Source organism: Hibiscus syriacus, unplaced genomic scaffold, assembly GCF_006381635.1.
Source record: "Hibiscus syriacus cultivar Baekdansim isolate YM2019G1 unplaced genomic scaffold, ASM638163v2 tig00111996_pilon, whole genome shotgun sequence".
Lineage (NCBI taxonomy): Eukaryota > Viridiplantae > Streptophyta > Magnoliopsida > Malvales > Malvaceae > Hibiscus > Hibiscus syriacus.
The window spans coordinates 3,705,367-3,727,872 of record NW_024063233.1 but is presented as its reverse complement, the minus strand read 5'-3'; the positions used below and the strand labels follow the sequence as shown (position 1 = coordinate 3,727,872).

Sequence of the window (22,506 nt, the reverse complement as noted above, 5' to 3'; positions counted from 1 at the left end):
CGTCAAGTCGTCGACGTGTAAATTCGGCTTCTCCATTGACAGCTCAGGAAAAACCCGGGATAACCATGATGGGCGGGTAATATGACTAGTGTATCGACCTACATCATCGTGTCTGAAGCGTAGACCAGTGATTAAGCTAAACTCCTCCCGCCCAAAACACGTATACGTCGGTGGAAAATGAAACCATATATCTTCATTACCACGTTTTATACTCTCGGGTAGATCGCTAATCATGGTATGAAGCCACAAATGGGTTAACATAGCATCTCCACCCGGATGTTGTACTTTCAGCCATGGCCTGAAGCAAGTATCCTCAAACAATGCTCTTTGTACATGTGAAAGCTTCGACGCAATTGTAGTGACTAGGCTTATTTTATTCCTTAAGGTCAATTGAGCCGAAAAAAAGTTCTACAAAAACAATAAACATACCAAGTTAGATTAAAAACTATACTGTGAAGATATACCAAAAACAATAAAGAGTAGTAGTAGTTTATTCTTCAAACTTAAATTTGCAACACTGTGAATTTCATATTTGTCTTTGTTTTTTGGTTGAAGTAATGCAATTCATTCAAGTTTCAATTTGCAGAAGAATAATAGTTTCTGAAACTTAAAATCGCAACACGAAAATTACTATCGCAACGCGAATTTGACTATCGCAACGAGATAATCGCAACGCGAAATGAAAATCGCAACACAAAAATGACTATCGCAACGCGAATTTGACTATCGTTGCGATTTTCACTTCGCGTTGCGATCCTCGGTTTCAAATAGTCATTGTCTAAAATTGAAACTTGAATGAATTGCATTACTTCAACCAAAAGACAAAACAAAGATAATTATTAACTTTACAGGGTTAAAGACTAAACAGTTTAGCAGTATTGACAGCAATCGAATGAATTTAATAAGCAATCTAAGTGAAATGGTTAATCTATTATTGAAATTACCAGTAAACTTATCATCAATTTCAATATGAAAAACCTAATAATAATGCAAAAATTTCAAAATAAAAATAATTAAAAAAAAAACTAACCATCGGTGGTTGATTTGGTTGATTTTCCATTTCTGATCGTGAATGATTGTGAGGGTGGCTCTGAGAGATGGAGATAGACGGATTTCGCCGGAGATGGGGACGGATTTCACCGGAGATGGGGACGGATGTCACCGTAGAGAGTGAGAATGGAGATGGGATTGAGTTGTGATTTAGGGTTTTAGGTTAAGAGTTGTGATTACGAGATGTATTAATATTTGTGTTTGGAATTTGAAAATAAAATACGCATTGCGATACTAATGGCGCTTTGAAAATCGCGTTGCGATTTACATATTCGCATTGCGATTTACATATTCGCATTGCGATTTTACAAAATCGCTACGCGAATTTGAAAAATCGCATTGCGATAGTCAAAATCGCATTGCGAATCTGGAGACTGATTTGCGATACTGGAGATCGCGTTGCGATTTAGAGATCACATTACGATTTTGTTGGTCATTTTAACAAATCAAAAAAACTTGATCAAAATCGTATATTATAAATAATTTTCGATCACTGAGATTATTTTCTATTAAATAAATAAATGACGAGGAAGAGAACTTGGAGGAGCTCCTACTGTTTAAGAAACTATAAACAAAGAAAAGAATAATTATTTCCGGGAAACCTCTTCCTCACCTTCTTTTCGTTCTTCGAAGGTTAGAATTTTTCGCCTCCTTTCTATATCCGCCGCCGCTTCTTCCAAAGGTTATATCTGTAATATTATTTTTCTCTTCACTGATGAAACAGTTTTTTATTCCTTCAAAATAATTTACTTTTCTTTTGATTTCCCTCCATTGCATATAACTTTCCCCTTTTCCTTGGATTTATGTAATTGATAAACCTCTTTGTTTCGTTGCTTGTTGTTTGTGTAGTTGATTTGTGATTAATTTCCTAGTTTTTTAGTCTTGACTGTTTCTGCGTTTGTTTCTTTGTTTGTTTTCAAACTATAAGTTGTCCTACTTAGCTTCACACAACCTATCTGAATTGTTTTTATTAAAAAAAAAGTAGTAAGGCACGAAATTCATGTGTGTCTGCTTGTGATGTTTGCAATTTTAGTTGTTTAGGGTCTGGCTTTTGTTCCATTATGGGATAAGCTGGGCATCAGGCACTAAGAGGCTAAATTTCATGTTTTCCAGCTTATAATCAGATGGATTTAGCATGAATTGCTAGAATTTCGATGACGACTTTTCTTTCAGAGGCACTAAAAGACGTTGGATAACTTGGCGTCTTGATTTAGCATGAATTGCTAGTAAGCTGTATGCCTGTAAGCTAGTAATGCATGCATTGGTTATTTCCGTTATGCTGCCAACTTGTTATCCCTATCTAACCTAAGACTGTGTATGCAAATTATAATTCTCTGAAGTGTTCCCTGTATTGTCTTAGCTTTTGAGTTGTTTTTTTAACCCCTTGCTTTGAACCTATTATATTCTACTTATCCACTTATGTCAAATAACAGGGAAAATACACCAAGCTCCGTTTGTGTTGGTTTAATGAGAAGATAATTGTGGGAAATGGGAGGCTGCTGTTGTTCTTCCAGGAAACCTCTTCTGCATGGAACACCTGTGTATTACTATGTTAGTAATATGTTCATCTTATGAATATTTCTAATGTCTGTATTATCATATGCTACTTTTTCTTTTTTCATAGTAGAGAATGGAAGTTAATTTTTAGGAATATCAGAACTCGGAAGTACTCACTTCCCACTGTCCATAATAACAGATGGGGAAAAAGGAATGGAAAAGGGAGGAAGAAGAAGATTTTGAAGTTTGAACTACCCTTAATTCGGGAAATTCGACAGTGAAGAACCTTATTCTAAGGTAAAAATGGTAAACTACCTAAAATGTTATCAAAGACACATAAATTGTTACAACATTTTAACATTTTGTGTATTCCCAAAATGTTCTAAATATATATACATAAATTGCTACAAACTACACAAAAATTAATAACATTTTGGTATAAACAAAATGTTACAATGTTGTAACAATTTATGCATCTTCAATAACATTTTATGTACCTTTTTTTACCCTAGAACTATCCCTTTAATTCATGTTTTTCTTTTGTAATTGACCATTCAATGAAATTATTATACTTAAATCCCTTTCATTCCTTCTTCCTTTACCTGAACTGATTGTAGAGCCTATGATCTGCCACTGACCTTGCAAATGTTTTCTGACCTGAAGACTTTCTTCCAAAAGCTTGAATTTGATGTTGTCCTGTCATTGTGCAAGCTGAATATAAATGCTGTGCATGCACAAACTGTGACAATAATTCTGATTTTGTGCTTTGACTTATTTGATTCTTTAGTTTACTTTTAAAGGGGGGAAATTGATAGCAGAACAGAAAGAGAAAACCTGAAATTTGGTATAAAAATCTAGTCCCCTAACTTGAGAACTCCTTGAAATATCATAAAAGATTCACCTGAGATTGTCTGCATATGCGTTTGGAGGATGGAGCTCAAGTTTCTTGAGCTTCTTGTTCAGTGGCCACTGGGCTAAATTAGTAGATTACCTAATAATTTCTAATTTGTATAGGTGGAAATCCTCCTTTTATCTACTATTGTGGTATACGAATTCTGAGAATCTCTATCTATTATAATCATTTCTTTGAATTTTAAAACTCCTCCCACAGTGCCCACCAGCTTTGGAAGAGAATGAGTCTATAGTACCTCATGAAGGATCAGCCTCTGCAATGGCTGCAAGATTCCTGGTTAATTTGGACATAGAAGTACCTGATACCTTTAGGCCACCTCCAGCACCTTTTCCATATGATGTGATCTTGGGATGTCCACAATCAATCGATTCGGAATCCTTCAGAGGAACTCTAAGTAGAGGCAGTTTCGAGACACTGCCAACATGTGAAGATCTTGAGGAATCAGACTGCAAAATACAACCTAGCTCTTCGCTTCTTTCACCAAGAAAATCAGAAGTGTCAAAAGTAACCGAGTCTAAGGAATCAATGACAGAGGAAGAGGATGCTTGTCCTATTTGTCTTGAAGGTAATGTAATCTCGTTGTCTGAGGCTTCAATTGCCTGTTAACCTAGATCTGGACCCTGTGCTGCTGTTAACTGATCAGTGCATTTAAACATAATAGCGCCAATCTCCTTGTTCATATATTAACAGCTCATAAGTAATGGCTTGTATATGGTATTTGCACATGCAGAGTATGACACAGGGAATCCAAAACTTATTACAAAATGTGAACATCATTATCACCTCTCATGCATTTTGGAGTGGATGGAAAGAAGTGACACATGCCCTATGTACGATCAGGTTAGCCTCTTTCAGGATGACTTTATTGTAGCTAATTATACTGCATAGTTTCACCCAGGTTACATTGATTTAATTAGGACAAGATTTGGACTTGGACTTTTTGGATCCAATTAATGTACCCAATAATATTATGGACCCAAACTGTCACGCAGATTGTGCAAGAACTTGGGCTTTACTTGAAGCCCCTGTATATTCTATTACACCTATGAATCTGCTTGTCTTTTATTCCCTGTGCCAAATCTTGTACTTTGCATCACCTGGCCACTAAGTAGTGACATGTTCTGCCCTTTTTAATGTTACAGGAAATGATGTTTGACGAGACTTTTGATCAATAACGCTCAGTATGGAGCAGAGACATGTTAGCTTTTGGTTCTGCAGCAGGTCAGATGGTGTGCCTACACGATTGAATTTTACCGAATATCTAGTCATATAAAAGGATACATTTATTAAGGTTGTCAAATCTTTTAACCTATCGTTCCAGTTCATGACATCCGAGAATAAAGAACAAGTTGACACAATATGATAAACACAGCTTGGGACTTGGGGTGTTACTGCTTTTCTTCTGCAGTTATATATTCTGTTGTCGGTTTTCAGATTAGTTGTGAGGATGGCCTAAACCATAAGGTCATTGGAGGGATCAGATTCAGATCGAAATTATACAGAACAGTACGAACAATTGTAGGCCTGCGTTGCTTCAATCGATCGAGGTTTTACTAGTACAGGTTTTTATGTCATTTTCCTTTTGTTTGTTTCCTACTATGTCATGTGACAAGAATATTAGATCCATCGAATTGTCTATAATCATCTGCTTTGTTGTTTTACCTGGTGATTAAGCTTGAGATAATCTATGATCCATGACATTCATTTGCAATATGTCACTTGTCTTCTTTTCCTTCTTTCCTTGTACCTTATTAAATTCCATGCAACTCTTTTGATTTTGCATACACATTGGGGTCCCATATTGTCTGCCTCCTTAATTGTAATTAGACTTTCTTTTTCTTCTTAATATCATTTTAGAAATGGTTGTGTCAAATTCAAAGGGTAGATAGGTCCCATCCTGTTGATACCATTTTCATAATATCATTTATTTATTTCATACTCCATTAGAATGAACTGTGACGGCTTTGAATTAATGACCGTTGAATTTCTTAAAACCGAATCAATCTTTCTTCTTGAGATTATGTTTTTTTAATTGATTATATATTAAAAAAAACAGCTTTCTCTGTTCATACAGCTTTTGAAAATTGTTAACACTGGGCGATTTGACTAATACCTTTTTGTCGAAATTCTCCCTCTCTAACACATTTTAACACCCTTTGACCAATATTTCTCGAAGTATCACCCTTTCGGCTGAAGTGGCACAAAGGCGCATCTCCGAGGACGCATTTTACCTGGGTTTATGCTGACTATGATGCACGCGTGTAAGACGTATCTCCGGGGATGCGCTTTAAATGGGTTCTGCTAAGTCGGATATCACGTTGGTATTTTTTTAATAATAAAGATTTTATTTTTATTGTTATTATAAATTAGTAATATATTATGTAAAGTGTTTCGGTTATAATTTAAGAATTATCGAATATATTTTTTAAATGTGTTAAAGGTGGAGTGAATTTAGGTTTTAATGTTATATGTTTCAGGGACTTTGGCATTCACCCATTCCATGCGACATTAATCGGATGGAACAATAGATGAAAACCAGCTTTGATCTTATTGTAGATATAGGAAAAATGTATGAAATTATAATATTACATGTATGGTTATATATCTATTATTTTTTTATTTTGATTATCAATCTATTAATTTTATCACTTAATTATTTAAATGTTATCAATCTAGTCATCTGTTATCAATATTTAACGAAAATATTGATGCATAAGTTAATAAAATTAGTATAATTATACATTTAATCTTCAATACTTACATATTTTATCAATTTAGTCTTAATTTTAATTTAATTTAATAAATTTAATCCTCCAATCAGAACATGAAATTTGTCATCGTATACATAATTTTTTTATAACTTTTAATTTGTTTAATTTAATACTCTACTTAGAAGGTAGAATTATTATCATATTTTAAAATTAATAATTAATTTTTATAATAAATAATATTAATTATTATATTAAATAAATATCATAAAATAATTTTTAAATAAAAAAATTAAAAAATAAAATTTATTTAGGTGTACATACATTGGAAAATTATAGAAAATGCAATTACATTTAAATATTAGAAACAAAAACATTCATTTAAATAGAATATTAATTATATAAGAGTTAACGGTTATGTGATGATAACAGAGCCGGACATTTTTTTTCTATTGTGCCCGATGTTTCTACAATGCCCACATCGTTTTTGTTCTGTTGACTTCTCTCGAATATCTATATCACAATGTATTATAGTAGATTTTAGACGACCTGAGTCCCTCAATAGTAATGGATCTGGTACAATTGTAAGCCAAGTTTGAATCTCATTTGGGTCTCTTTCATTTCCTATGGACGGAAACTCAAATTCATATACCTTGAATACAAGTTGGTATACGGGATCAACATAATTTTTGTAGTCCAAATGCGAATGTGAGCAAGCTGCAATGACATGAGACCATGGTATTTGAGTGCTTGAAAGAAACCACAATCGCACCACCTCTCTTGCAGATTAACTCTGAAAGAGTTAGCTTCAATCCCTTGCAACGGAGGTGACAATTTACGGGTGCGAGAAAAATTTGTAACCAACATCCAATTTGATGCAGCCACTTTTTTCTGTAAATCAGCTACTAGTATTGGGTGGTAAATATGGTTGTTTTGCATCCAAGTAAGAACTTGTCCACCGAGCTTTGCAAAGAGTTGACCCAAACGAAAATAAGTCGTTTTGACCAATGCCGTGACTGGTAAATGACGCGTCCCCTTTAAGGTTGAACTTATTGCTTCAGCCAAGTTGGTTGTCATATGACCATAGCGATACCCCTCGTCATATGCATTTGTCCACATTTCTTTGCTGATGTCCATAATGTACTCGCACCCCTTCTTATTTTTGTCAAACAGCTCTTGTAGCATAGAATCAAACCTTTGAGGTAAGAGTTCGTAACCTAAGCCATTAGGAATATGTAATAGTTAATATGAAGTATAAATAAGTAATACGAAATGATAGAAAAATTGGGAAAAAGTAACATACCCATCCGCACGACTAACTGACGTTCATCGTTCTTCTTTTATTTTCCGTAATAGTTTGTAGTAATATGACGGACACAATAACGATGTTGAACATGTGGAGGTCTATACATTGTACCCAAAGAGTCCAGTACTGCTTTTATCCCAGCTCCTCGGTCTGAAATAATGCGTACTCGTTCCCTGGTGACAACATGTAAACGTAAATTTGTAAGGAAAAAAACCCAAGACTCAGTGTCTTCTCCTTGAACGAGGGCAAACGCAACAGGAAAAATATTGCGGTTTCCATCTTGGACCACATCCAATAATAATACTTGCTTGTATTTCCCATACAAGAAAGTACCATTAATTTGGACAACTAGTTTACAGTACTTGACTACATTAATACACTAAGGGTAAGTCCAAAAGACACGGTAGAATTAGTAGCGATCTCGAACCACTCGATCATTCACGTAATGATGTTGAGTTTCAAACTCAACAATTGTCCTAGGATTGAGTCTTTGCACAACATGAAACTAACTGGGCAACTCGTTGTAAGAGGAATCCCATTTGCCATGAAGTTTGCTAATGGCATTCTGTTTTGTCAACCAAGCTTTTTTATAGGAGACGGTGTACCCATATTGTGAATGTATAGCATAAATCAACACTGCAACAGCTATATGAGAGCTTTGCTTCACAATGGGTATGATTGCTTGGCAAATAATGTTGGAGTCCAAGTTGGGATTATCCTGGTTTATACCTCTTGCACAACACGTGCGAGGACCGTTGTATATGGTTAGTTCCCATAAGTTGTTTTTCCTCTTCCTCTTTGATACACGGACCATCCATTGACATCCGTTGTCACGTTGGACGCAGTAGTAGACATATTTCTCCGTGGTAGATCGATCAACTCGGGACTGAACTTAGTTATGAATATTGTAACTCTTTATTGCCATCATTGCTTCCTCCTTCGATGCGAACTCCATTCCAATATGTAAATCACCGTCATTGACTGATGATTGAAGTCCATAGTTGCCAACATCAAGAAGATCCGAAAATTCAACATTTCATCATAATCATCCCCATACATATGTACTGAAAGCTCGGTTGGTGTTGTATTTATCGGAATGTCATCCTCATCATCATCAGAATGTACGTTAAACTGTGGTGAGTCAGGTTCAACGAATAATACCGTTTCAGCACCTGGCTCCCGAAGAGGTTCTTCTGGTGGAGATGAGGGTTCCTCTGATAATCCAATGTTGAGGTCAAATAAGTTCCCGCTTGCGTGTCCTCCCCTTGAACTTGAGGCCATTGTATCATGTGGGATGTGAATAGATTGTCGTCTCGATGGCATTTTCATATGTAAGTCGAAAACATTGTCAGATGAATGTCTGCCCCTTGAAGTAGAAGAGATGTTGCCATATGGATTATTGGTGAAGCCACGTGGGTTGAGATCAGAAGCAGTTGTTGATTAATGCCTTCCTATTGAACTTGATGGCATGGCATTTGGCGTTGGATTCGCCATTAATGAAGTGAAATCATTACAGATCAATTACGTCGGGCTATCAACTTGATCAGCTTGATATGCAATGCCAAAGTGAGAGGAATATGATAGACCACGAGAAGCACGAACCTCAATAAAAGTAGCATACATTTCAATAAGAGATTGTGAACTCCCCATATGAGCATCAACCATCATAGAAATATCCTCATCGTTGGAAAGATTAAATGATGTATACGTGAGTTGAAAAAGATCAGTGGGAAATCTATACTGAAGTGAAGATAGTCTTCTCCGGCCTGATACACGAATCTTTAACGAAATTTTTGTGATTAACTCCTCAAGAGTGATGTTTCTCTTAAAAGTTAAGGGAATATAATGATCTGACTCAAAAACAACCCCCTCTTTAGCTTCCTTAATTTATCCATCATATAAAACAACAACAAAAAGACGACTCATTTTCAGAGAATAGAGGATTGAGATTTTTGAGAAATTTAGAGTTTGAGAATTTGAAAGCTTGTGAACTGAAGTTTGTTTTGAAAGTTTATAATACGTTGTATATAATAATGTCTATAACCGGGGTACTATTCATGTGAAGGTGCGTTCCTGGAGGGGCGCCTTCCATTATTTTGTCAGATAATATGTTATCATTGCCTTATTATGTCACTCATGTCCCTATGGGCATTATTCATATCAGTACCCAAAGTGGTGAAAGCGCGTTCCCGGGGGCGTGCCTTCCATTATTTTGTCAGAGAATATGTTATCATTGTCCTATTATGTCATTCATGTCCCCCGGGGAACTATTCATGGAAGTAACTATTATTTCTATGGGGACTTGAAAGCGCGTTCCCGGGGGTGCGCCTTCCATTATTTTGTCAGAGAATATGTTATCATTGCCCTATTATGTCACTCATGTCCCTCGAGGAACTATTCATGGTAGTACCTATTATTTCTGAGGGGGCTTGAAAGCGTATTCCCGGGGGGACGCCTTCCATTATTTTGTCAGAGAATATGTTATCATTGCCCTATTATGTCACTCATGTCCCCCAGGAAACTATTAATGGCAGTACCTATTATTTCTGAGGGGACTTGAAAGTGCGTTCCCGGGGGCACGCCTTCTATTATTTTGTCAAAGAATATGTTATCATTGCCCTATTATGTCACTCATGTCCCCCGGGGAACTATTCATGTCAGTACCTATTATTTTTGAAGGGGGCTTGGCAAAGTGGTGAAAGTGCGTTCCCGGGGGGGGGGTGCTTTCCATTATTTTGTCAGAGAATATGTTATCATTGCCCTATTATGTCACTCATGTCCCCCGGGAAACTATTCATGGCAGTACCTATTATTTCTGAGGGGACTTGAAATCGCGTTCCCGGGGGCGCGCCTTCTATTATTTTGCCAGAGAATATGTTATCATTGCCCTATTATGTCACTCACGTCCCCCGGGAAACTATAGATGGATGGTGAAATCAGGTAAATTATAACCAAAATTTAATTTCTTTTTGGAAGTTCAGCAAGTTAAGGATAAAATTATACATATGGATAAATTTAAGTTCATATGTTAAATTAAAACGTTATGTGAAGTTTGAATAAATTGGAAAAAATGTTATGGATAAATTGAATAAATGTGAAGTGATGAGTTGGTTGTTTGAATAAATTGTATAAAATGTTATGGATAAATTGAACAAATGTGAAGTAATAAGTTGGTTGTGACATTGAAATTGTATGGAATGAGAATCGACATGTTTTTACGAATAAATGTGAAGTGATAAGTTGGTTTTAATGTATATGTTTTAATGTATATGTTAAGGATAAAATCATACGTATGGATAAATTTAATTTCAATTTAAGTACTGTGAACTATAATTGGAATAAAACTTTTAATTTTGAATACAATTGGAATATTAAGTTGAATTTAATGTTAAATTTCGAATACTATAATTTGTATTTTAATTTTAAATTTCGAATACTATAATTTGTATTTTAAACATATTTAACAAACATTTAATGTTAAATTTGAATAAAAAATAACATTAAAAATATTGTTGTAACAACCATGAAACATTTAAATAACATAACCAAATTACATTAATTTATGAAATATAACTATTTAAATAACATTAAAATACAACTAGATCACTGATGTCATCTTATAGAATGAGTTCCACATGGCGATGGTTGTCTATTTTGCTGAGGATTTTTTCGTGGAACTTGTTCTTCAATCTCCTCATCATTATCATCATCATCATCGGCATTTTCTTCATTTGGCGTAGATGACGCTGAAGGGCCTGTATAAAATAACGACCCTGGAGGAGTGCTACTAACAATCCCACCGCTCATAGAAAATTGAGAAAACTATGAAAACATTGGCATCGATGTCTGTGATCCAGATGGAGATTGAGGTGTCTGTGGAGAAGGACCACTAGCCAAATAAGATGCATATGAACCATATGTCGGATCATTAAACATAGTCGTATATGCACCTCCATATGGTTTCATAAAACCCTGCATGCTAGGCATGTAACTTGGCGGGCTAGGAATGTAACCCTGAGGGCTAGGAATGTAACCCTGCAGAGATGGCATATAAACTGGTGGGCTTGGCATATACCCTTGAGGAGATGGCATTTGAACTGGAGGGCTGGGCATCATCATCGGTGGATAGGGATGTTATGGTGGGACTGTTGCAGAATCGATAGCGCATTCTCTCCGTCCACTAGTCGGGGGACGATGATATTGAGACGGTGGACGTCTCTCTCGGCGCCTAGGAATGTTAACCCCTCGTGCTTTCGCCGAAAGTAGAAACGACTTTCCATTTTCATTAAACCAGTCCATATAGTTATCTATAACTATATGACTAGTTTCAGCGTAAAATTGTCGAGGGGCCAACTGTGCATACCGATTCTCCCAAAGCGCAATCCAATCTCTGTGTCTCACCACCCAATTAACCTCTTTCTTTCCTCGTCTATCTATGTTATGCATGTCGTCTAAATTCCTAGGTGCTCCAGGAATATATTGCGTACAAGCGATCAACTGGATGCCACTCGATAATAACATAACATATAAGAGGTACAATTGACATCCAAACCTCTAATGACCCACTCAGGTGGGGTAAGATGCAAGCCTTTACTTTATCGCTCACATAAAGGTATCCACTGAAATTGAAATATAAATATACAATTCAAATAAATATAATATTCTAATTATATCTAGCATTTTAAATTAAAAAATTCATATTTAAACATATTTCAAAACATACCTCAGAACCAACTTTTGTATCAATAAGTAAACGGACTTCCTCTAGTCCAGTAGGTATATCTCTATGGTTCTTTCTTTTCATCGACCACCTATGAAATATAATATAAAATAAATACCACCCTATTTAATTAAAAATATTTAAATCAAAATTTAGTTTGAAAATTACTCAATAATAAGGGGAATACGTATGGTTCATTGACGATTAGGCATAAGAAAGGCATGCGGAACCACGCCCATGATTGTAGAAGCAGAAGACATCCACCGATAGTAGGTTTCTTATAATTCGTCGCACGACACATTTCTATAAAGAGAAATGCCAAAACTGTAGCGCCCCAACTATATCTTCCAGCTTCATCAAAATCAATCAGATGTCGCAACTACATTCAATGCACCTGGTTGCGAGATTTGTCCGGCATCAATATTCCTCCAATGATTCGTAGAATATAAGCCCAAGCACATGCCTTTACTTCACTTCTGAAGCATTTTCATTCAGAACTTCAAAATTAGCTTTCAGCCATGATAAAGCTATTCTACCTCTATTAAACTCTAGCGGAGCAGCTCCAAGATACTCCATGCACATTGACTGTCAATCACCATCCGCCATACCACGCATAATATTCCCATCAACGGGAAGCCCCAGACGCATAGAGACATCCTCCAATGTAATTGTAGCCTCTCCACATGGAAGATGAAATGTATGTGTCTCGGGCCTCCACCTCTCATCAATGTAGAAATTAGGACAGGTTTGATTTGCAACCGCCAATAATTGTTGCAATATACCCTAACCTGGCAGAAGACAAATATGGCAAAATACGTTGCGATGTCAGTATACATGGGTTTTTAATAAATGTCTCTAAAAATGATAAGTTTCCTAAATAATATGCATTATAAAAAATTTATAATTAATATAAATTCATGATAAATTTAAATTAAAAATAATAATAAATATTAACATTAATTATAAAAAAATATTACCATATCACTAAAATGTCTGGAGATATGGTTTGCATCCAATCGCAGCAGCATTTCACTTTCCATTATAACTGTAGACAAAAAAATATAATTAGCACAAAAAAAAATTATTTAATAAATTTAAATAAATAATAATTATATAAATATTATTTTAATAAAAAATAATATTTATATAATTATATTAATATAAAATATAACAATTATTTAAAAACAAATACTAACTTAAAAATAAATTTCTTACCACTAATAAGAAATTTAAAACTCAAATAGTTGGAGAATTTGAGTTATATAAGAGATGAGAAGATGATTTTGGTGTGAAGAATGAGGGGGGTTGAAGAGGTTTATATAGGGGATGAGGAGGGGTAGTTGGGGAAAAACATATAGGCATTTATGACATTTAATGAAAGGTGCGTCCCCGGGGATGCGCCTTACCCCGTGGCATCCGACTTAGCAGAACCCCGTGAAAGCGCATCCCCAGGGATGCGCCTTTGTGCCACCTCAGCCGAAATGGTACTACTTCAGGAAATATTGGTCAAATGATATTAGAAATGGAGAATTTCAGCGAAAAGGTGTCAGTTATGTCAAATCGTATTAACACTGGTACACTAATAAATAATAATCAACAAGTAACACTGGTGGGGGAGATATGTGGGATCTAAAACATTTCGGTTCAACCCCCAAACTGTCTACCTTACTAACTACTATATTCCTTCTATATAACTTTTTTGGGTAAACTACTTATTTGGTATTAAGGGTCTTCAAACGGTCGGAATTAAATTCCTAAGATTGAATTAATTGAATTTTTTTCCTTTAATCATTAGCCAAATCGAATTTGTTTTTAAATCATTATATGATTCGAATAAATTTTGATTAATGTGTTGACAATATTATGAGTTACTAAATCGATTTTGTTTTTAAATCATTATATGATCCGAATGTGTTGGCAATTTAATGGGTTTAGTGTGCTTAAACTCAATGAGTTTGAGTTTAAAATATGTATTTAATATATAATATATTAAATATTTAACATTTTCAATTAATTAATTTTGAATTGTGTTAATCGTTAATTGAATATTGAAAAAAATAATTGTTCTCCAACCAAAATAATGGTAGTCGATCGTTCATTCGAATTAGTTTGATTCAATCAATTATTTCATTTAAAATTGAGAAGTGAACACCCCTATTTGGTACTTTATCTATTTTCATGTTTTTATTTTAGTCACTTAATTATTGGTGATGTCGCATTGTATGATAATAATTTTAGTCGGCACATTCAATTAAATAGGTACTAATTGGAAATAATTCAATAAATCTTCAATATTGAAAAAATATTATGAAATGAATAATAAATTATTAAACTATTAATAAATTATTAAGGGCTACCTTGGTATAGTTTTTTGAAAAGTAACTCTTAAAATTGTTGTAGAAATGAACTTTTAAAAGTGATGCACGAAAGTGCAATTTAAAATTTAATTGTTTTGGATTGATGTTAAATAGTGAGCTTGAAAAGATAAAATGTCTATTATAGACATTGTGTTATAAATTTAAAATATAGCACTTCAATTATATTTACATTTAAATATGAATCATATCAATTGAAATTATAATACATTTAAAAATTATTATTATTATATATGAATTATATCAATTTAAACTATAATAAAAATATAAAAATAGAAATAATATTTTATATAACTCATTAGTATTATTTTAATATATAAATAATAAATTATTTTTATTTTTAAATAATAAAAAAATTAATAAAAGTAATAAATTATTTTTTAAGGATGTTAGTATTAAATTATTAAAATAAAATGTAAATACATAATTGAGTGGAGCTTATGCATTAGTAAAGGTAAAATTATAATTTGCTTCCAAAAGCAAAGTTGAAATAAAAAAAGCTAGAAATTCTACCTTGTGGTTGGTTTGAAACCACCTTTCTACCGTAATTTTTTCTCATTTTTTACTTGTTTGGTATTGATTTTGTGTTCAAAATAAGCTTTTCTTAACTAAAAATACTTTTAGAAAACTTTACCAAATGGGCTCCTAAATTATTTCAAATTAAAATGAGGACCAAATTGATAAGATTTTTTAATATTGTGAATTTATTGAATAATTTGAATAAGAACCAATTTGATAGAATTTGTATGTTTTAGAGATTAAAACTATTATTATATCATTTCATATGATTATTTATGTTTAGGCAACATTCAAACTTGATGGCAGCATGCCTAAATATAAGTAATGTTTAACATTATAGATGATTTAAAAAATAATTAAATGAGAAAAACAAAAAACACAATAACAGAAAAATCAAATAAATATTTTATCCTAAAATTTTACAAAGGAAATAAAAAGGGTAAATAACATAAATGATTATTAATGTTTGAGTAAACTTATCTTTTCCTCATTGATATTTTAAAAATAACAATTTCATCATTAATATTATTTATTAATAACAAATTGGTCACTCGACCATTAACATATGTTATTAAATGATGTGAGCCAATTTAGCATCATGTTTAACTTGGCTATTCCAACCTTTCAAGGGAAGAAACTTTCTATCTTTATACATGATGATGCTAATTTCATATGCTATAATATAGTTATATTCATATACATATATTATATCTATAGTTATAATGATGATAATTTATTCATTACTATGTAAGATATAAGTTATCATTATATACTATAGTACACATCTTTATCTTATGTATATATATATATATATAGTTCATATACTTAACTTAGTTTTTATGCTATGTGTGTAGGTACATTCGGCCATAACTTGGGAACTATATTGGAGCTAAATGGAGAAAGCAATGGCAAGGAAACTTACATGGGGACGTTTAGGAGAGCATAAGGAACAATTGGTGAGAAGTTGTCCGGAGACCCATGAGCTCATAGTTGGATTGAGCTGAAGATTTGAGGTACAAGATCACTTCAATTCAGCTGGGGAGTTGCACCATCATCATCACCACTTAAGACACTTCAAATATGTCCTAAGTTAGATTTTGTGAAATCGTACCTTTTCACGAATAATTTCCACCACAAGAGGTACCATTTCACAAGGAGCTGCCATAATGTTCAACATGCTACAACGCACCTATGGCCAGCTCACCTCCAGCTCATTCACCTCAGAACTAGCTCAAACATGAAAGGTTGCCTTCCAAACATTGTGACCTTTCATGAATGATGCTGCCTATGAATATGCCTTTTCATCAAGGAGCACGTTGGTGAAGAGATTGCATCCCTTGCACATGAGAGCTTTGGCGCCAATTTGAGGAGACACAACACCATTCGACCAAAGGAGATATCTTTGGCGCCAAGATGAACAAGCACCCCACTATTCGGCCAAAGGGAGATGGATTCATAAATGGCCGAAACATCAAGCCCCTTTATGAAGGGTTAGCCAAACCAACACCAAGCCTATAGACATATTCCTTCATTTAATTAATTATGTATCTTCATTGGAGACATGTACCTAGCCGAAACATTATGTAATCATTCGGCCAAGCCCTCTCATTTCCTATAAATTGAGAGGCTTGCCTTCATTTGTAATCATTCCATCTCATATTATAAATAAACCTTTGTGAGTTTAATCTCTGTTCAAAGTTCTTTGTGAACTTTATCGATTAAGCAAGTATACTTCTTATTCTTGTGGAGTCATTCATTTCACCTTGATTCCTAAATTCCTAGATTTCTAGCTAGTGGATTGAAGACATTTTCATCACCCCTCAAGCAAGTTTGTGAAGATCGGGATTGTGCTTCCTAACATAGTTTCATATTTGGCATGTTTGAGATACAAAATCACCACCATCTCCATTTCAACATCAACACCATCAACATCTTCCATCAAGGCCATCAACATCTTCATAATTCCACAGCCAACTCTATTCATCTCTTTCATTTCATTAATTATCTTAATTATCTATTTCTTATCCCATTACTAATCTTATTTCCTTTCTTATCTTTGTTGCAGCCAAACTTATAACTCAAGGACGTCAATACTTGTCATTCCTAGATCGGGACAACAATAAGGCTATCTGCTCACTTCCATTGAAGAGTGTAGATTTTGCCTACATCACTAAAGTAACAAAATATTGATGTGACACATTAGTTTAACTTTTTTAGTATCATTTGGTCACATGAGACTATTTTGACCAACCATCACCTCTTCTAACTGAAAGAGTAAATTGATTTAATGTTATGCAATATCTCAGATTTGGATGTAACATTTACGTTAAATTTAGGGTATTACATTTTTTAAAGTACGACTGACATGACACGTCTTTATTCTAATAACATGATATATTAGTAAAGGGCAACATTGAGCCAATAATCTAACCATATTATTTATTTGGCCCAATAGACCACCTTCATATTTATTTTGAAATATACTCAAAATATACAATGTTTAGTAAACTGACCACACCCACGTGACGAGTTTTCTTAGAAAATTTTTTAAACGAACTCATGTTGATAGGCCCCGTACGGCCAAATATTTTATTATATTTTAGGAAACTCATCATGTCCACATAACGAGTTCCTTTCAAATATATTATTTATTATGAAATAAATAATATAGTTTTATTAAAAAATTAATATATGAAAATATAGGTGGAACTTGTCATATGGGCATGACGAGTTTGCTTAAATTTAAAATTTTTAGTCATTACCTGACCTTTGGGAAATGATAGATTCCAATGGCTAGTGCAAGTGGAACTCTTCCCACCGACATGACGAGTTCCAACGGTCATATTTGGAATTTTTAGTATAAATATAATTGATTTGTTGGTGTTTATATGAGAAAAAAATACAAACTTTTGAGAATCAAAGAATGAATTTATGGCATCAAATTGGCTACTATTTGCCGAATGTTGACTATGATTTAGATGATTTGAGCTTTGACGATTGAGATTCCAACTCATCTTTATATGATGAGTTGATATACCAAGCATTTATGTCGATGATTGAGGAAGATAAGCTGAAGAAGAGTTGAAAAAATTGATGAACATGATGATGATGATGATGATGATGAAGAAGAAGAAGAAGACGAAGCATAAATAAGAAGACATACAAATTCGACGTAGCAAATGGTTTATAGGGAGGGTGAAAAAAATAAAAATAATCGTAGGAAAATCGAAAAGAAGAAGAAGAAGAATACGAAAGATAAATACGAAGATGTGAGGAATTTGAGAGCAAAAAAAATAACCAAAGCGATATCAACATAAAATAAGACATGCAAAGGAGATGAGGTACGAGCGAGATGAACAACAATCCACTATAAACATAGAGAACATGAAGAGTACAAATACATGATATCACATGTATCCCAAAACCTAGTATATCCCAAAACACTCTTCCAACATCCCTACAAAATTATCTCTACAATAAGCCCAAAAAGTTGCAGAGATTTAAAAAGAATTACATCTCTCCAAAATAATTCTCTCTCACCTTACCTTAAAGGCTAATACATAATCTCTATTTATATAGTCAAATACTTGGTCACCAAGAATTCTTATTTCATAAGAATTATTATCTAAAACAAATATTTACTTTATTAAATAAACCTAACTATAGAGTAATTTTTAACCGCTAGAATTATAATAAAATCCAACTTAATTACCAATTATAATGAGTCAAAATATAAAAAATCTCCCCCTTAACTAAATTTCGTCAAAAATTGGTCTTCAAGTCTTTAACAACTTCAGTCTTTATGTAAGTCGCATATCCATTGAAGTACCACTACCATATATTCAACAACTTCAAACCTTATGCAATATCTATTGATGTATCACTAGATTAATTGAGAATTACTTCCTGCAACTGAAACCTCATTGCAACAAATTCATCTTGTCGCTAACAAAATCTGTAGCAACAAATTTCTTTAAAACTCCACAGCCTAAACCATAACTTTGATACTATTTGTTAGAGATTTGAGAGCAAAAAAATAACCAAAATGATATCAACATAAATAAGACATGGAAAGGAGATGATATTTAACGTGGTTCGGCCTTGCCTACCTCCACAGGCAAGATGAACAACAATCCACTATAAACGTAGATAACACGAAGAGTAGAAAATACATGATATCACATGTATCCCAAAACCTGGTACAGATACCAAAACTCGGTATATCCCAAAATACTCTTCCAATATCCCTACAAAACTATCTCTGTAACATAAGCCCCAAAAGTTTTAGAGATCTAAAAAGAATTGCATCTCTCCAAAATATTTCTCTCCCACCTTACCTTAAAGGCTAATACATAATCTCTATTTATAGAGTCAAATACTTGGTCACCAAGAATTCTTATTTCATAATAATTATTTTCTAAAACAAATATTTACTTTGTTAAATAAACCTAACTATCAAGTAATATTTAATCACTATAATTACAATAAAATCCAACTTAATTATCAATTATAATTTATGCCAAAATATAACAGAAGATTTATCAATTCGACGTAGTAAACGAATTGTAGAGAGGGCCGAAAAATTAAATAGTTGTTAAAAAATGTTGATTTATGAATATTATGTATGAACACGTCTTTCCAAAGAATATTAATTATTGTAGTAAGTGAAGTTATTTATGAATAGTTAAATTATGTATAAAAAAAGATATTTTATTTATCATGTTTATATTATGTTTTATTTACCAACTTCATAATGCTAAACTATTTGATTTAAACAAGCATTAACTCCTACATTACATTACATTACATTAGAAGCATTAACTTATGATTCCCATATCTTAATCTTCATAGTCAGTTGACTCGATAGATGTTAAGTTCAATTTTTCAATCCTTCATTCTATCTCTTGTTTCCTTTTATATATAAATAGTTTCAGTTCTTGAAGTTTAACTTTTATATTACCATAAATGTTTCCCAATTTAGTATTTGAAGTGGAAGGAGTTGTGGCTTGCTTATGATACTCGACAAATAGGTCAATATTACTCATAGAGTTGGTAGTGTATGTGTAAATCATTGCTCAAATTGTAGAATTATTGTGAAGATAGTCCATTGATGAATGTTGTAGAACCACAGAGGTGGAAAACTTGAAGTGTAGTGAAGATAGTGTTGAATTTTGATTTGCTCTAATCGTGTTTGAAATTTTTGTCATCAAGTAGATTATCTCCGTCGAAAGAGATGGTGATTCCTCTCATAATAAATTATTACTAGAATTGTTGCCATGACATGAAAATATGAACTTTAACAATGATATATTGGGTGAAGATGTGATTTGAGATGTTTTGTATCATTTATATAGGCATGACTATATATAGCCATAATGATTATATAGGCACGAGGTGATATATTAATGAAATGGAATGACGTGAATAGTTAATGTTCTTTGTCATTTGAAATTATTATTGTACCATATAAGATTTTTCATTCAATATGAAATAAGTTTTGATTTGAGGTGATATATCACTGAAATCACTTAAAAGAAAAGAACGTGAATATTTAAGATTCTCTGTCATTTAAAATTATTATTGTACTATATAAGATTTTTCATTCAATATGAAATAAAGTTTTGATTTGAGGTAATATATCACTAAAAGGAAAAGGATGTGAATAGTTAAGGTACTTTATCATTTGAAATTATTATTGTACTAAATCTTTTCATTCAATATGTAATAAGTCAGATTTAAGGTGATATATCACTGAAAAAATAGTTAAGATTCTTTGTCATTTGAAATTATTATTGTACCGGATAAGATTTTACATTCAATATGAAATAAGTTCTTATTTGAAGTGATATATCATTGAAAAAGAATAGTTAAGATTCTTTGTCATTTGAAATTATTATTGTACCGGATAAGATTTTGCATTCAACATAGTTAAGATTTTGCATTCTGTGCGTAACATATACAATAGTGAGTTTAAGTATCTCTCAAACGATGCTTATTGGCCTACACCAACTATTTCTGAAGAATAGTTACCAAATCTAAAATTGCATAGAAAGTTGAAGGATCGACCTGAATCTAATCGAATTCATATTGATATGGATAGTCCTCAAAGTGAGCAAGGTCTACCAAAGCTTTATGGCCACTATAGAGGTGAAGGCCACAGCATAAAGCATTGTTCGCGTCTTCCTAAATATTGACTTGGGTGATAATGCTTGTTTTTATTTTTACTTTTTTAATTTCGTTTATTTATTTCTCTAAATTTTTCTCTTCCACTTCATATTTTTTGGATTGTACTTTTATATGTGTGTTTATATATTTTCAACTTCCACTTTTATTCATACATAATTGTAATTGTTTTCATAAATAACTTAATACAATAATTACTTAATTAGTAAAGATAAATTTATCTATATATTTAGACCATAAAGTCAATATTTTTTCATATATTACTTTTATTTTTTTCACCCCTCTCTGCAATTCGTTTACTATGTCGAATTGGTAAGTCTTCATTTTTTTTCATCTTCTTCTTATTCTTCTCAAATTCCATGCTATTACTTGTATTCTTTTCATCCCTCTCTTCGAGTCATTTGCTATGGTAGAATGGTAAGTTTTCATTCTTCTTCTTCTTCTTCTTCTTCTTCTTCTTCTTCTTCTTCTTCTTCTTCTTCTTCTTCTTCTTCTTCTTCTTCTTCTTCTTCTTCTTCTCGATTTTTATCATCTTCTTATTGTCTTCTTCAACTTTCCTATTCTGTTTATTTTCCTCAACTATCGACATTAATGTATGTTTTACCCACTCTTCATCTAAAGATGAGTTTGAATTTGAATCATCGCTGTCAGAGTTGTAAAACCCATATACACTGTTCGCCAAATCATACCCAAATTATTTTCATTGATTCATGATTTTATTTTCTCATTTCTCATACAAACACAATAAACACACTCCTACTTTTACAAAAAAAAAACACAATATGACCGTTGGAACTTGTCACACCACATGGCGAGTTCCAATGGAATTTAAAAAAAAAATTAGCCCGTTGCCCAATATTCAACTAACGACTATACATTTAAAATTCAAAAAGAACTCGCCACGCCCAAATGATGAGTTCTATTTCTTAAAAAAATAAATTTAAATTTTTTAATAAAAATATATCATTTATTTCATAAAAATAATATATCGTAAAAGAATTCGTAATGTGCTGTAGCATATGTCGTATATTCTAAAATAAATAAGAAGGTGGCCTATTGGGCCAAATAAATAATCCAATTCCCAATTTTTTTATTAACATTGGCCCAATTTTGCCTTAGTAAAAGTGTGTCATTTTGATAAATAAAATATATTATTAAATTGATAAATAATTTTAATGATATTATTTAGGTAAATTTACCATAAAAAAATCTCCCTTAAAGAATAATAAAATAAT

General features: G+C 32.8%; 1 protein-coding gene and 1 long non-coding RNA gene across 2 annotated transcripts; one reads left to right on the top strand and one right to left on the bottom strand.

The window, feature by feature from the left end:
* Positions 1-1,680: 1,680 nt before the first annotated feature.
* On the top strand, positions 1,681-4,984 carry LOC120173972 (probable E3 ubiquitin-protein ligase RHB1A). The gene is made up of 5 exons (XM_039180990.1): positions 1,681-1,732; positions 2,484-2,601; positions 3,659-4,025; positions 4,191-4,300; positions 4,603-4,984. Exons 2-5 carry the CDS (start codon positions 2,539-2,541, stop codon positions 4,633-4,635), a joined length of 573 nt encoding a protein of 190 aa, XP_039036921.1. The 5' UTR covers positions 1,681-1,732; positions 2,484-2,538; the 3' UTR covers positions 4,636-4,984.
* LOC120173973 lies at positions 4,339-17,560 on the bottom strand. Its single transcript, XR_005521115.1, has 4 exons — positions 17,549-17,560; positions 16,590-16,600; positions 11,888-11,893; positions 4,339-4,761 (listed from the first exon to the last, which is right to left on the bottom strand). It is a non-coding gene; the product is annotated as an uncharacterized LOC120173973 (long non-coding RNA).
* Between the last annotated feature and the right edge of the window lie 4,946 nt (positions 17,561-22,506).

Coding starts and splice junctions, on each gene's coding strand:
- LOC120173972 (XM_039180990.1), top strand. CDS start 2,539: ATGGGAGGCTGCTGTTGTTCTTCCAGGAAACCTCTTCTGCATGGAACA. Junction 2,602..3,658: donor GAACACCTGTGTATTACTAT/GTTAGTAATATG, acceptor CTCCTCCCACAG/TGCCCACCAGCTTTGGAAGA. Junction 4,301..4,602: donor CATGCCCTATGTACGATCAG/GTTAGCCTCTTT, acceptor TTAATGTTACAG/GAAATGATGTTTGACGAGAC.